The sequence below is a fragment of the Oreochromis aureus genome, linkage group 1 (assembly GCF_013358895.1).
Source record: "Oreochromis aureus strain Israel breed Guangdong linkage group 1, ZZ_aureus, whole genome shotgun sequence".
Lineage (NCBI taxonomy): Eukaryota > Metazoa > Chordata > Actinopteri > Cichliformes > Cichlidae > Oreochromis > Oreochromis aureus.
Window position 1 is genome coordinate 21,837,203 of NC_052942.1, and position 16,200 is coordinate 21,853,402.

At 39.8% G+C, this 16,200-nt stretch overlaps 1 protein-coding gene across 1 annotated transcript; it reads right to left on the reverse strand.

Annotated features, from left to right (window-relative positions):
- Positions 1-1,618: 1,618 nt before the first annotated feature.
- eif4g2a (eukaryotic translation initiation factor 4, gamma 2a) lies at positions 1,619-8,832 on the reverse strand. The gene is made up of 20 exons (XM_031735927.2): positions 8,729-8,832; positions 8,564-8,620; positions 6,944-7,069; positions 6,691-6,793; positions 6,480-6,611; positions 6,332-6,398; positions 6,046-6,197; positions 5,825-5,935; positions 5,528-5,710; positions 5,272-5,413; positions 4,971-5,188; positions 4,784-4,891; positions 4,590-4,682; positions 4,404-4,499; positions 4,066-4,281; positions 3,712-3,970; positions 3,361-3,565; positions 3,032-3,240; positions 2,825-2,946; positions 1,619-2,733 (listed from the first exon to the last, which is right to left on the reverse strand). The coding sequence occupies exons 7-20, from the start codon at positions 6,127-6,129 to the stop codon at positions 2,668-2,670; spliced, it is 2,112 nt and encodes a 703-aa protein (XP_031591787.2). The 5' UTR covers positions 6,130-6,197; positions 6,332-6,398; positions 6,480-6,611; positions 6,691-6,793; positions 6,944-7,069; positions 8,564-8,620; positions 8,729-8,832; the 3' UTR covers positions 1,619-2,667.
- Between the last annotated feature and the right edge of the window lie 7,368 nt (positions 8,833-16,200).

The following is a 16,200-nucleotide window of genomic DNA, read 5'->3' on the forward strand; positions in this document are numbered from 1 at the left end:
TGTACAGATGTTTATTTGCCTTTGAAAAGTACTGGTAATGTGTGCAGGGTCTGTAAACCACAGTGGAGCGTACTATACTCATGCTCGACAGCAGGGGCATCGTGATGTGATCAAACACCTGCTGAGTTAAATCAGGTCGACACATCACTGTAATTGTTGACTGCTATGCCTGGTTAATAATAAGACTACTATTCATTCATACTAACAATGGGTTCATACCACGTCTTTTCTTCTCTATTTCCTGCACAGTCATAATTTGTCATGCTAGTACAGGTATACTTTGTTTTACATTTTTGGTAAGGTGGTGTTGATAAAATGCTGAGAGAAACACTCGATTTAACATTGTTTTTACTTGTGTACATGAAGACAAATCACAAAAAATACAGACAAACATGTAGCAAGTACATAAGTCATAACAATTCAACCTACAATAAGCACCATCTGCTTTGTTAGGTACAGCTGTTCAACTCAACACAACTATCCAATCAGCCAATCACATGGCAGGAAGCTCAGCACATTTAGGCTCGTAGATGTAGTCAAGACAACCCACCGAAGTTCAAATTGAGCATGAAAATGGAGAACAAAAGTGATTTAAGTGACTTTTAATGTAGCATGGTTGTTGGTGTCAGTATTTCAGAAACTGCAGGGATTTTCTCACTCAACCATCTCGAGGGTTTAAAGAGAATGTCCCCCCTCAAAAGAGGACACATGCAATGAGTGATGGTTCTGTGCTTTGTTGATATCTGAGGTCAGGTTGCTTTGAGGCACTAGGAAGGTCTTGTATCAATGGTTAAGGCTTCTGAGGGTGTGGGATAGTTTCTTAGCACACTTTGGGCCCCTTAGTACCAACTAAACACTGTTTAAACACCACAGCCTGAGTATGGTAGCTTCCTGTAGGACCACATTGTATCCACATACCAATAGCTGCTTCTAGCAGGATAATGTGTCATATCACAAACCTCAAATCATTTTAAGCATGACAATGAATTCACTTTATTCAAACGGCCTCAACAATCACCAGATCTCAGACCAATGGGCCACGTTTGAGATGTGGCAGGAGATTCATATCAGATATGCAGCATCTGTGTGATGCTATCATGTAAACATGGATCAGAACCTGAGGAATGTTTTCAGCAACTTAATCAATCTATGCTATAATTTTAATAAACTGAAGGTGGCTGTTTCTAAATTAAAGGACACTGCCTCCCACCTACTCCACGATGTGCTGGTCAGTCAAAGGCACACGTTCAGTAAGACAGATTACCCGAATGCACCACTGAATAACACAGGGAATCATTACCTGCTGTGGCTCTCTGTACAATTCCGCCATCTATTAGTACAAGTACACACTGCAGTGGTTGTACACCCTTAATATTTACACATCCTCTACAGAGAAAAACCGGCAGCATAAGAGGGGCACCTCAATTTCAACTTTATATTGCAATTTTATGTAGTGTATCATTTCATAGTGTCATAGTTCCATAATTATGTTCTTGTGATCCACGTGCTTTGTGGACTAAACCTGAGAAGTCATAGCTTTTTAGGAGGATATACCATCTTTCAAGTCTTATGACTTTGGGTGGGGGAGGTGGAAAAAGGACACAGCAGGACAAAGCCGTCAACTGTTAAACTTTATTCAAGGTTGATCTGTAGTTGTACACTCGACTTCTAGCAAACAATGTTACAACACTCCAGAAGAAGAGTACACAAACAGTACATTCTTGGTAATTTCATGAAGATAAAAAGACCGTTTAAGAACTTGACAAATATGGCAGATGGACAAAATTTCCACAAGTGACAAACAACCGTAGCAAAGGAAACCAAGCTTTGGCTGTCTCAATGTCAAAACCCGAGACATTCAAGTATAGTCCGAGAAACAGAGGTATATCCTTATAAATTAAAAAAGAAAACAAAAAGGCCACAGATTCATTCCTGACAGCACAACTTGTTTCATACATTTTTAAAAAAAAAAAAAAAAAAAAAAAAAAAAAAAAAAAAAAAATACCCCTCTCGATTCATTAAACTACAAGGCGGTAACTGAAATCACACTGTGCAAGTAAAACAGGCCTCACCCAGGTTAAGAAATGGTCGATTTCTAAGCACTAGTCCCATTATAATCATGGCAGACAACTGCAAGTCATGATCACATTTAACAAATCAAGGGAAGTTAAATTTTTACTATTGCAACGACTCATGATGTTTAAGCAAAGTGCATTTAAAAACTGATTAGCAAATGTAGATTAAAAAAGGAGAAAGCCTCTTTGCAATGCGAGCTCCCTCTTGTAAACAGTTTTTAAATAATTGCGACAGCACTTGGTGACTCCTACCAGATGTAAAAAGGTGACAAAAATGGGTCAAGTTCTGGGTGCTGGTGCATTTTCCTGCTAAATACTGTCTACTCTTAAACCCAAGTTGATTGAAGTGTATAAAACATCTGCTGTAGGACATCAAAGAGAACAGTATAGAAAATAAGAGCATAAATAAGATTTGTGATGCTGGCAGAACAATCTCATCGTGAAATGAACTGTAACAGTGGTTACAAGAAGAGCGTGAAAGACAGGAGGAAAAAACCCAAAACAAAAAAGATGGATAAATAAGGAGGAAAAAAACAAACCAAAAACCCCAAAACAAGTCTGCATCTGATAACACATGGCTTTTGCCTATTCCTCAGTACTCTTCATCCTCCGACTCCTCCTCCTCTGCAGTCTCCAGCCAGGTCAGCCACTGATTCACCTGCACCAGAACAACAATACATCCACTGAAGTGTTTCATTTACAAGTAGGGACAGTCCACACAAAGCCATAATTCAACGGCTGCACATTACCTGAAATAATGCTTTTCCTTTCCCTGGATACTCTTGGGTGAGATCTTCTTTCCATGAAAGGAAGGCTTCCTCTTCAATTATTTCCATGTCATAAAAGTTCACAAAGTAGCGCAGCAGCATGCCTAATTGGAAACAAGAAAATAAGTTAACCTTCTTAAATAAAGCTGGTTGCTAAGTTTTACTGTAACTGCAGATGTGTGCACACACCTTTAGGGAACCTCTTGGCATTGCAGTGCACCTGCAGGGCATACAGCGCACTGACTTGCAGCTCAATGTGATCGTGAAGAAACTTTTGCAACACTGGCTTGAAAGAGAGCAGGAGCTGCTTCTCTTCCTCCAGCTGGTCCTTACTGGGCGCTGCATGCTGCTCTTCATCATCGTCAGGGTTGATCTCGTAAGCAATGTACTGCAAGAAACTGGAAGACCAGAAGACCATCAACACACTTGACCGAAAACCACAAAAACCATTGGCTGATGGCATGCGCTTGCTTCATCAATGCAGACTGAGTCACTATAAACACTGTCCACTGCTGTACCTGGTCATGAGGATGTTGACAAAGCCTCTGTCGGTGTGAAGTTTTGGAGAGATGTTGTCTTTGATCCACTTATAGATCGACTGTGGTGAAGGATCCACTTTGATCTGCTTCAGCAGCTCCTTCTCCAGCTTCATCAGTGGGAACAAAAAACTGAGGCCTTTGCCCTCCAGAATCTCCAGCATCCGGTCCTTGTTCTGGTCAATTTCTATGGGAGCAAAATTATTAGTCAATAATGGGGAAGGGAACAAAACAACAACCCATACAACTTACACCAATTCTTCCTCCTAAAAAGGAAAGACAACCAAATGACACTGGGTTTAAAACCAGTGTGGAAAGTGTCCTTTGACCTACCTGGCAGCATCTTCTGCATGTTGACCTTGCTCTGCTGGAACAGGTCAGTCAGCCACTCACGATCTTTCAGTTTCACCAGCTGCTGCAGACAGAGCAGGAAGAGTGGGAAATGTGCGCCATTCTCCAGCTGATGGGCCAAGTCTGCAATGCTGACCAGATCAGCAATGATCGCTCGCGCAGCAAACTGAGCCAGGTACGACTTCACCAGTGGGATTTCTTCCTCAATCTTGGGACACTGGTCCAGAACACGCAGGAAGGCCTGTATGAAAATGTGTGGCAGGCACAAGGTTAATATGGTGTAGCGCCACTTCATTTGATTACAGCATCAATTTAAAGACCTTTAATGACACTTGCCTGCAATATGTTGTCACCAGTGACGAGGCCCTCTGTGCAAAGGGTGTGAATCAGAGTGCTTGCATGTTCCTTATCTTCATCTGAACGATCGAGTGAGTAAACTATGATCTTGTTCAGCATCTCTGACAAGAAGTGTTTGGGGGCCTTCATCTCTTTCACAGCACTCACTGCATCGTTAACATTTTTGTTGTTCAGGTAGTCTGTGAGTAGTGTCTCCTTTAAAGATGAGAGAGGGGGAAGGGGAGGGAAAAAAAAATATAAATAAAAATCAGGCTCTGAAGGCCCCGCATATAGCACATTACTTAGGAAGTCATCGGTAAAGCTTTGTGTAAACTTACTGTCATTTTGCACAACTCTTCCTTTGTGGGAGGAGCCTTTTTGTTAGACTTTGCAGGTTTTTCCTGAATTGGAGGAGGATTGGCTTTTAGGCCAAGCTGTGGGGCCATAAAAAGAAAACTTAGCATGCATTTCCTAAAACTGCCCCATCAGCTCTGCTCACATGTTTTAAGTCTATTGTCTGTTACCTGTCCAACTGGAGAAGGCATCATTGTCTGTGGTGGCAGCTTTGGCACTTGGTTTTTATTCATAATGAAGGACTGTGCTGGCCTCAGACTGATCTAGAATGACAGTATTAATGCATCAGGTTAACCAAAATTTATTGTCACATAATCCTGCTGCAACAATGACACCAACAAACCATCAATGTAAGCAGCTGTACCTCATCTGCATTGACTTTCCCCTTCTTGCTGAACCTTGGAGCCATATCCTTGGACTGCATCTGGACTGAGTGATTCTGTTTATGGTTGAAAACTGGTGAATTCCTCCCCTTTGAAAAGTTTAAAAACAGAATGAGTATTGCAATGACCATCTCAGATTAAAACAAAAAGCGCTGAACTATAATGTACCTGGTTCGGTTTTATGAACGGCTTGCTTTCATTTTCAAATGGCTGGTGTGAACCATTGCTGTTTCCACTGTGGCCATTAAAGAGTGGGCTGCTACGGTGACGACCCATGGTTGGAGAGTAGTGGTCCTGAATTACCCCTGGAGCGCTGCCGCGGTGGCGACCCATGGTTGGGGAATAGTGGTCCTGAATTACCCCTGGGCCTGTACCGATACCACTTCCTACACAAAATAAGACAGAGCCTTTAGAGACTGCTTTCTTTGAAGTGTAACTCGTGCAGAGATTTCAGTGTGACTCCACATACCAGGCATTTGTCCGAACATGTCGGCCAGCCCACCAAGAGTCTCCCTATCATACTTGATCTTTCCTGGAAGGAAGGAGGAACTGTCCATGAAGAGGTCATTCCTTATTGAATCAGTTGAAGGTGGAATGAAAACGCCCAAATCCTACAAAGCACAGAAGAAGTCAGGATCCACAGATTCTGGGCTACGTTAGTCATTTAGCAAATCAGATCAATCCTTATCAGCCTGTGATAAACTGAAAGGATATGTTAAACTAACCTTTGCTGCGTCCTGACGAACTTGGGTAATAGTCTTTGGTCCATTGTCAACATAAGCTTTCCGAGGCACCCAGTTGTTGTTTCGCAGCTCCACTGTGTTCTGTAGCAGGAAGCGAATCCGTGCAGGCAGTTCCTTGTTGTTGGTTAAGGACTGCATGCGAGCAAAGTACTGGTCTATCAAAGACTGTAAGCGAGAAGGGAAAAAAAAAAAAAAAAAAAAAAAAAAAAAAAAGTTATCGAACAAGCAAGGACTTCAAGACAAGACTCATCTTTTTCAGTTTAATTTCCACACACTCACCTTTGCCTTTTCATGATCAAGTTTAGGACCAACTGTTTTCATTATCTGACAGAGGCATTCCAAATCCTCACCCATATCCTTAAGTGGGACTCTCTTCTTCTTCTCCAACAGCTTAAAGAACAAAATAATTCAACACAACTGTTAATTTCTTACACCACAGGAATGAACACAGGATTTTTGATAAAAACCACCCCATGTACTTGCGCTTTATTAGAACTTACTGTTTTAATGCACTTGTGGAGAATAGATTCATGGATAAGGTTGAGTTTGCCCAGTTCACCGATGAATTTGATGTTGCCCAGCATCTTGATCTTTGCAATTGCACGCTGTTCCTCCTCCTCAGAGGTGAGTGGGCTGTCATGTTTGTCGAAGTCTACAGTGGATTGAAGAAGAAGAAGAAAAAAAAAAAAAAAAAAAAAAAAAAAAGTTTAAATAACAGCTCTCAAAAAACCCAAGACCAAATTCCCGTTTTGTAACAGTCCACAGGTACAAATGCAAGTTACTCACGGTCAACATTCCTGGCACGATTCTCAAACTCATCTTGAAGCTTAGAAATCAGAAGCCTTCGGAAGGTCTGTAAGACAGAAGTCGTTCAAAATCCAGACAGAAGATACTCACAGGTGTACAGGGTAAATTTCAATGCTTAAAAACTTACACTATTCTGCTTTTGTGTTGCCTGACTTTCTCCTGTTGGGGCTTCAAAGTTTGGTGCATCCTCTGCCAAGCGTAGACATAGTTGAGCGTACAACTGGCTATACTTGGGCTCTTCGAGGGCTTTGTCAACAATCTTGAGAAACAAAAACGCATTAAGATCCCATTTTAAAATATTCTATGAATAGGAGAATAGCAGTTAGGAGAATACTCACCAACAAGATGATTCCTTTTAAGACAAGTTTTGAATCTACACCCACATTGAGGAGCTCCAGGCATAGTTTGTCAAACTTCTCAGGAGTCAGCTTATTAAGTATGCTGAAGAGGAAAGAAATGTTTGTATTAAACTTCTTAAATGATAATACAGCACAAACAGCAGCCTTCAGCATCCATATTAAAATGACATTTAAACAATACAAGTCACAGTTTATGTAAAATAAGTACAAATCAGTTTAAAGGGAAACATACCCTCTCACTTTTCTGAAGATTGCATCATTTTGCCCTTTCTCGTTGGAGGAGCTGGCATCTCGTCTAGTGCTTCGAGAAGGTACCCATCTCTGAACGCTAGAACCTGGGGTTTTCCCCAGGAACTCGCTATAATCAACACAGACAGCCAAGGTTATCAGGGAAAGGGTCTCATCTTGCTGATATTTAGCCCGGATTCACAGATGACTGAGTTACAAAGGCCTTAATGTAGCATGCTTGAAAAGTTGTTTCAGAGACCGTAGTCACATTTTCAGCATACGACACCACACAAGCTGCTGTTTTTAGTCTCAAGTTTTAAATGTTACAATGAAATGTAGATTTTTTTGGTTAATCATAACTCTTTGGTTACATGGACAACATGGTTAAGAGTCTCACTTTTAGCCAGGAATGACAAATATTGTGCTCCTACTTTTGCGTGACTTATTATAGAACAAGTTATGGTACAAGTCGGACCGCTTCAGTTCACATGCTGCTGGTTCAGTGTTGCCAGTGTCATAACGTTCACATTGGCAACACTAAACCAACTCGTAAAACTGCTGTGACAGAAGGCTTTGAAAATTCAAGATAAAGACTTTCAATAATGTCTAATCTAAACAAAAGGAAGCTACTGTCCTACCAAGGTACTGACTCATATCCTTACATTTTTAGCCATTTTCTTTTCAGCTTCACTAAACAGACTGCAATTTGTTTAAACATGAATACGGCAGTGAAAACTACACTGTTCAACTGTTTTAGTAACGTTAGAGGGAAGCTACTGGAATTTCTTGTAAACAATGATCTATTTCTACAAGTAGTTTAAACCAGCCTCAACTGGTCTTCTCCCTGCCAGTTCTGCTCCCCACCCCCCAGGAGGCAAACAACACACTGAATCAGGCTGGGTTCAACTGAGCCACAGTCACCACCACCAGCTGCTATGATTGTTTCTTGCAAACAAATCGTGTTTATTCAGATTGTCTTATCTACAAAAAAGCAAAAGAAAACCTAGACATCCAGTTATCTCAGATTTTTGACAATTTCACCATGTGATAGGACAGCTACAAAGGACTGCAAAGTTCAGCACAGTACCGATAAACCACAGCGGAACAACCACCTTGGAACACCCAGTTTTGTAGTTAGATTACAAGGGCTTGATTCTGCCAAATATACTACTTACATTTTACTCATGTCGTTACACAATAAAAGACCCAAAACATGAAGTCTAACCAGACAGTCCTACTTTACTCAGGTTTATGCGTTTTTGAAGTTGATCACTAGTAGGTTACAGCAGTTGGCAGTTTGATAATTTGCGTTATCAGTTCATTTTCACTATCAGTGCACATTCCAAATGAGCATTTGTTTAGAAATTGTCAACTTTGTGTGTGTGTTTTTTTCCCCCCGTTTCAGTTCACTTTTGAAAAAAATAAAATAACAAAAATATAGAAATTGGGAGCATTTGTCAAGGGCAAGATGCCAGACTGATGATTCAACACACGTTCATTTATTAAACTTCAGTTTTGAGTATAACAGGTGAAACACTAATTGTGATTCTTGTAAACATCTGTATGTGGATGATGTGATGACTAATGTGTTACATATATAATAAAGTTAAAAAAAAACAATCACCTGTTGCCGACAGTTTTGGGATAGTGCTGAGGTGCACCCCCACCTCCTCCCCCTACACTGTGATACAAAAAGAGGAAAAATGTTTTTTAACTTAACATTATGGGAACTATGTGAGAGGTGCTTGGGTGTAAATGGAGCCAGACATGGTGGAGTAATGTTGAATACCTGAAACGAGAAGGACCTCCTGGTGCGACGACACTCTCCACTTTGGCGGCTTGACAAAGAATATCTGAAAAGAATTGAGTCCTGGGAGTGAGGGGGGCAAAGAGCTACCTGGAAGTCAAGACACAGCAGCATATTAGCCAAGACCTAACGTGTGTCAAACACAAACAAGGCCACAGTAGCACATCTGACTGTTATGAAGACACCTTGCAAACACAAGACAATAATACCCAACGTACTCTTTCGCTTTTAGTTTCCGTTTAGTAAGTTTCAGGGAACTTGCGAAGGCACATCAACGCTAACACGTGTCCCCTTACCAGTAATGTGGAAGCAGAGCACGCTAGCGTTGCGTAATTGGAAGATTTGCTAGCACAACAACCTACTGAGAAGTCGACGCCCGGTTTCCCATTATCTATGTTTATTCAAATTACCTTTTGAAACTAGAGTATTGCATGGACATTTATAAATCAGCTAGAATAAACTTAATCCTAACAACAATTGGCACCGTCACAGGAAACGCTGTGTGAAAGTAGGACAAATCTGTATTTGTGACCCGATTCAATCATTTTAACTCAACCGACAGCGGACAAAAAAAAAAAAATTATGTATATCATTTCTCAGTACACGTTTAGTTATCCGTTTCCTAGCATTTCCCACGAATGTTTAAGATGCCACCGCTACCAAAAAACCCTGCACGCTGGTAAAAAGTCTTTTGTTTAACCAAAACTCATGTTTAATATGTCAACCAAACTGTCACGAACTTATACATTTTTCAAATAATTAGAAAATTCTTCACCGTAGTCAAGATGGAAAATCCTAATAGTGGGATTGATGGGGCCTTTGTTTAGAAACCGGATGTCCACGCACCGACATTTTGGTTTTGTTCTGTAGGCCGCCGGTAAGCTATGAGCTAACAAGCTGTAAACAACTCAAAGCCTTCAGTCTGGCCAAAAACCCCGTACCTCACAACTTATTCGATGGCGAATTAACGCCAAACAAGACACATCTAACTTGATATTTTGCCGCCGCCCCAAATTCTTATCCACCATCACCAACTAAAACGAACTTTCTAGTAGACCGGCTAACCTTAGCCAGGCCCAAAAAAAAAAAAAACCAACCGCAAGATCTTACCTTTACAAAAGGAACGTCAGCTTAATTGTTTTCTTGTCAACCAAGAGATAAAAAAATAAAGTCAAGAAAGAAACGAGAGCTCAAAAATAGTTTTTAAACTATAAGGGTTATATAATGTCGCCCTCAAGAACACGACGGCTTGGCTCTGTTAACTACTTGCTACGGCAAAGGAAAGAGCGATGGCTGTATAGGTACGTCATGTGAACGCTGCTATTTGAATAGGATGGCTCTGACGTCATCACCCACGCCCTGCCGACGGTCACATGTTGCGTTTCGCAATTCTGTTTCACCCACTAAACAGGTTTGTTTTTGGTCTTTCTTTTCAACGTGGGGAGACATACAGGGACAAAATCTGACCACTCTTTAACAATCGTGTCAGGCCACACCACTCACTTTTTCTCGTGTTAGGGACTACTTTCTGTCAAAGAGTAGAAACACTTCAAAACGAGCACAAACTAGACAAGAATTACGCAAGCGGTCGAACTTTTTGTCTCATTAAGTAATCATCATGAGGTACAGTAAGTAAATAAACCTTTGCTATCAAATACATTTGGCTCTGCTTTATCTGCCAGTTTTGTATTTAGATATTATTTCATCTGCCTTTTCCCAATCTTTTCAATCTTCGTTTAAAATTATGAAATAATGTGCTGACATTTCAGACTGCAATAAAATTGGGTTAACGGACCTAAATATGAGATTGATTTGTATTTTTATTTTGCCTTTTGATTTTATATTTTAATTCATTCAGTGGTTTAAAGTGGATACAAATATTAATATTATATTATCAAAACTAACCTTTTTTGATATTGTACTGGGTCATACATTTGACATGTTAGATTTTTCACTTCACTCTTTTGACTGCTTAATTACACGTTTTCAGTGAACATCTCACATTTTCCAGCCATATTTACAAGATGATGTTTGCCTTGTATTCACTCGATATGTTTTTTTGTTATTCTGAATAGGTGGAGATTGGCATGTATAAGGAAAGAGATGTACATGAAGACTACATGTATTGTCACTTTACTCATGCAACTACACTTACTCTCTTAGTGAAACTTAAATCTAGGGCTCTCCTTTCCAAGCACACAGTCAGCCAAAGGGCATTGATTCAGAAGTTGCTTCGTTTTCAGTCTTTTTACTCAAAATGTCGCAGGAAAAAGATTAATAAAATTTTATATATAGTGCCAAACCAAAACAACAGTTGCCTCAAGGCATTTTATATTGTAAGGTAAAGACTCTACAACAATACAGAGAAAACAGAGATAACCCCAACAATCAGATGACCCCCTATGAGCAGTCGGAAGGAAAAACTCCCTTTTAACAGCAAGAAACCTCTGGCAGAACCAGGCTCAGGGAGGGGCAGCCATCTGCTGCGACTGGTTGGGGGTGATGGGAAAAAGACAGAGCAAAGACATTCACAGATGCGTGTTCTGACACTTTCCAATCAGCCATATTGATACCCAAGTGCAACTAGCCAGAGAAGTTTAAATCTGTTACGATTAAAACATTTATATTTAGTGATTTGACACATGCTCCTTGTGGTGCTCTGTTGTGGGATTTATAACAAGTAATATTTCAACAGTTTGTGACTGCAGTGATGTAGTGGTTAACATATTTACTTAGCAAGTGAAAGATTACTGGTTCAATTCCAGCCAGAATTCTTGCCTTTGTGTCACAAAGGAGATCCAGCCTAAAACTCTGCCAAAATCAAACATAACAAAGGTACCTGCTGTGGCAAGAGAGCAGCTGAAAGTAGCCTAATATCGCCGCAGTTACTGGATATAAAGTATTTGTATGAAGTTGCCAAAGATATGAATAGTTTTGAGAGGATTTCCAGTGAATTTCAGTGATTTTCAGTTTGCTGAGCATGCCAAAGTTAAAACACTCATCAAATGTATTCCTAAAATTTAAAGTGGCTATTCTAAAAGAAGAATCCTATTGTTTCAGCAGTCACTAGACTTCCCCTGAAGCATACTGGCACAAAATAAAAACTTCTTCTCTCTCTGTTCATCTCTTCATAACAGCATTTTTACATAAAAAACTTTTTTTCTGGCACTGTATTAACAAAGAAACTCTCACTCTGTCTGCTGAGTATTTCTTGACCAGTTTATTAGCTAATGGACGCGAAGGTCTGGAGTGTGACGTTAGAAGACTGTGGACTGTGTGTTTGATATTGTCTCACTTGCTTAGCCAGATGAGTCACTTCCTCCATGTACCAGTAAATGACTGCAGAGCAAGACTGTACAGGTAACGCCCCTTTGTGCTCAGATTAATATGTGCTTCCCATTGTACAAGATAAGGGCAGTTCTAATCTTTCCTGGTATGATGACGAAATCAGTTCTGATAAGAAAAAAATATAATGAAAAATAAGTGTTTTCCCAGAACTCACAGGTTTGCCTTTAAGGACCTTTAATCTAAAGAAAGTTTAGATCTATGTTTAACCAGCTGAAAGTGGAAACCAGTTCTTTTTTGCTGACTTGCGATTAGACTTGCACATCCAGACTGTCAGGAAAATTTTGAATTGCTGTTGTGTTTTTTTTAATACATGTTTGGCTATTGAAGTTTAAAAAATGGTCACAGGGAGGAAGAAACCCTGGTGATTAGATTGCAAGGTTTAACATGTTTATGAGCAGTTTGTGTAATGAATGATGTTTCCTTTCTTTGACTATTTAAAAACACGAGAAGATACATAGTTTCTCACATTACAAATAGCAAAATAAAAAGTAGGAAATAATAATGTTGAATATATATATTGATATAGATGCAGCTGAAAGAAAGTTGATCTTAACTTGGGATTATTTAGCAGCCAGTTTGCAAATGGGTTGTTTATTCAACTGTACTGTATGTAAATGTAATCACCAAGTGACATTTAGCAGATCTGTTGTTGCAGGCATTCGTAGTGACACACACTGATTATACCAAATCTCATCCCTTGCGAAGATGTGTGTTTCACCATGTTTATTTTATCATTTGTTATAATAGTCAAGGAAGCTTTAAAGTTCTTTCTGTGCCTGTAATCATGTGCTTCTTCACCCCCAAGGGGCATCAATCATTCATCAAAAACAAAATGAAACCAGTTGTCTCACAGTAAACACTCCAGTCCAAAGTTAATTAAGCCCAGTGTGCCAATAAAGTGAGAAAAGGCTGGCTTTGCACTCCAGAAAAAATGGTCCAGTTCCAGTCTGAGCTGGCGTGAAGTTATTCATCGCTGCACCAGTTTGTTTCTCTTTAAGGTGTCTTTCACTGATCTCTTGGTGTTGTTTGGACCTTGGTTGGTTCATCTTAATAGAAATATGTATAATACAAACTTTATCGGGCACATTAATTTATGTTATAAGTATTCAGATGATTATTCCTAATTAGGAACGAGGAAATATATAAAAAAGTTATTAACACAAAAACAGACATAAAAGTTGATGAAGCTTACCCCCTACATTTAACCGATTTATAACGACATAGGGGCAGTGTGCATTTCTGAGACTGAGGGGTAACTGCAGGACTACTTATTCCTAAACTGTGTCATGCCTTTAGGATGGCAGGAAACTCACTATTAACAGAGCCATTTTTTTTTCAAATTATAAGGTGAGGTATTATTACTTATTACTGAAAATGTTGGTGTTGACAAAAAAATGAATAATTTTGAATTACATAGTGGATGGCTTTGCTTTTCTGTTAGGAGAACTCCAGAACAGCTGCTGAGTGGATCAGGTAGGGAGATGATATTGCTTATTACTCCAAATTTCAGTAAACTTCAATTTTTTACTAAAACTAATTTCAAATAATTTTGATAATATATATTTTCCATCCATCCATCCATCCATCCATCCATTCACTTCTGCTATTCCTTTTCAGGGTCAGTGCTGGAGGAGGGGAGGGGGTGCTGGAGCCTATCCCAGCTGTCATAGGGCGAGAGGCAGGATACACCCTGGACAGGTCGCCAGTCTGTCGCAGGGCTAACACACAGATACAGACAACTATTCGCACTAACATTCACACCTATGGGCAATTTAGATTGATCAATTAACCTAATCCCCACTGACTGCATGTCTTTGGACTGTGGGAGGAAGCCGGAGTACCCGGGGAGAACCCACGCAAACAGGGAGAACATGCAAACTCCACACAGAAAGACCCTGGCCTGATGGTGGAATTGAACTCAGAACCTTGTTGCTGTGCGGCAACAGTGCTCATTTATCATTTGAAATCTAATTTGATCAAATAATTTCAAATTCATATTTTCTTTTCACACATTAATGAAAAAAATTCAACCTTGAACATCAATCAACTCCTCTGGAGTGACACCTCAAAGTGACTGTACATGCTTCAAAGTTCCTTTGAGTGAAACCTCTTTTTAACTCGAATGAGTGGCAGTTTTAATTATGCTGTACATGAACAAAAACAGATGTGTCCTCATTGTGTCAATACGTCCCAAACTCTGCCCCAAAGTACATTGAACTGACTCATGCTCATAGATCTACTGTCAGGTCAAAAATAACTCGAGCCAGAACAGCAATCTAGTTCTGTGGAAAACTAAGTAGACTCTTGCTGCTTCCATAGGAATCAAGGGGGTAAATAGCAGCCGGGTGCTGATAATTAAATAACCTTGATTAACTGATTAGCAAGTGTTACCACCTCTATTAAAGCAGAAGTTTTAGCAGTTTGCTATTCTAGAGTGTTCAGATTTGTGTTAACACAATACCACTATCTTCTCAGGAGGGAACGTTGTAACAAATGCACCCCAAGGTCACGGTGCAATGTTCAGAGAAACTGGAGAAAACCCAAGAGCTACATCTCAGAGTCTATTAGAAACTATTATTATCACTATTAGAAAAAGACTGAACAAGAATGGTTTGTTTGTAACAGTTGCCTGGAGAAAGTCTCTCCTCTCTAAACCTGGCAGCACAGATGAAATTTGCAAAGCTGCAACTAAACAAACTGCAAGACTGCTGGAACAATGTCCTTTGAACAGATGATACCAATGTGAAGACTTTTGATTATAATACAAAGTGCAATCTTTGCTGAAAACCAAACACAACATATCTGCACAAGCACGGTGGTGGAGCGGGGATGATTTGGGGTTGTTTTGCAGCCTCTGGATCTAGGCACCTGTCAATTAGTTGACCATCAACTCCTCTGTATACCAAATTAAATGTGATAAAACTAAAGCTTGGCTGAAACTGGATCATGCAGCAGTTCCCAAACACAAGCAAATCTAAAACCTAATGGCTGATAAAGAGAAGAATCAAAGTGCTGCAATGACCCAGTCAAAGTCCGGACTTCAACCCGATTGAAATGCTGTGATTGGATCTTAAGAGGATCTTTAAGGGAAACAAATGCCTGCAAACCTCAGTGAACTTAAGGAATGTGAGGCAGAGTGGGCCAAAATTCCTCTACAATGATGTGAGAGACAGATAAAGACTTGTGTTTCATAGTTTTTCCTAACAAGCGGTTGACAGTTAAACGGAGCATGACCGAAACATCAACACGACCGAAAAAAACAACAACCCCCCCGCTTTACTCCTTGTATAAAGATTTATGATATTAGTTTTAATTCAAAATTCACAGTTGAAAAAAATAATTCAACACATATGAACAAATGGTTCACTCTAAGATGTGCTCCAGTGAGACATTAAACTTCAGTAAAACTATGCAGTTATGAAACTTAACTTTAATCTGAGCCAAACTGATTTGCTCTGTTCTAGGTTTTAAAGCTGTGTGCCGTTGACCAGATGCTGATATAGTGGGTTTGCCTATAAAGTGCTCTGTAGTTTTCTAAGTGTCCATCGCTCTCCTTTTAAATCCCGTATGTTCCCGTACGTTATTTATATTACAGAAACACAGAGACATGAGACTGGGCCAATTAAAATAATTTCATTGTTAAATGAAGATAATATTGATGTGTGTATGCATTTGTAGGAGCTGGAGAGGATGGAGACCTTTTCTTGCGGCGGTTTAATCTTGTTAAACTGCATGATGACACACTGACAGAAAGAGACCACCGTTCGGTGAAAAATAGAATCTGCAGATGCAACATCTGGAACACGGAGTGGAAAATGTTAACAAATCTAACCGGTTAATGTAAAAACCAGTTAACCTGGAACACTGAAGCTGTGAGCTCGGTACAGCTGACTGATAGCAAAGCTAGTGACATCTCTGAAAACTACAAAATGCATTCTGGGATACCTGACTGCTCCAAGTCCACACAACAGACCAATTGATTATCTAGGATCGGCTTACCTTGACTTACTTTGGACAGTAACCAGTAAAATTAATTCAAGGATACAGCCACAGGATCAGAGTTGTCAAAATGAATAAAATAAATATGTCATTAAATAGTTAATTAA

Bases quoted from the DNA above. Each gene is read 5' to 3' on its own strand.
- eif4g2a (XM_031735927.2), bottom strand. From the start codon at position 6,129: ATGCTGGGCAACATCAAATTCATCGGTGAACTGGGCAAACTCAACCTT. The intron at 4,892-4,970 runs GTACATTATAGT...AACTTTTCAAAG, and splicing joins CGTTCATAAAACCGAACCAG to GGGAGGAATTCACCAGTTTT. The intron at 3,971-4,065 runs GCAAGTGTCATT...ATTTTCATACAG, and splicing joins CTGGTGACAACATATTGCAG to GCCTTCCTGCGTGTTCTGGA.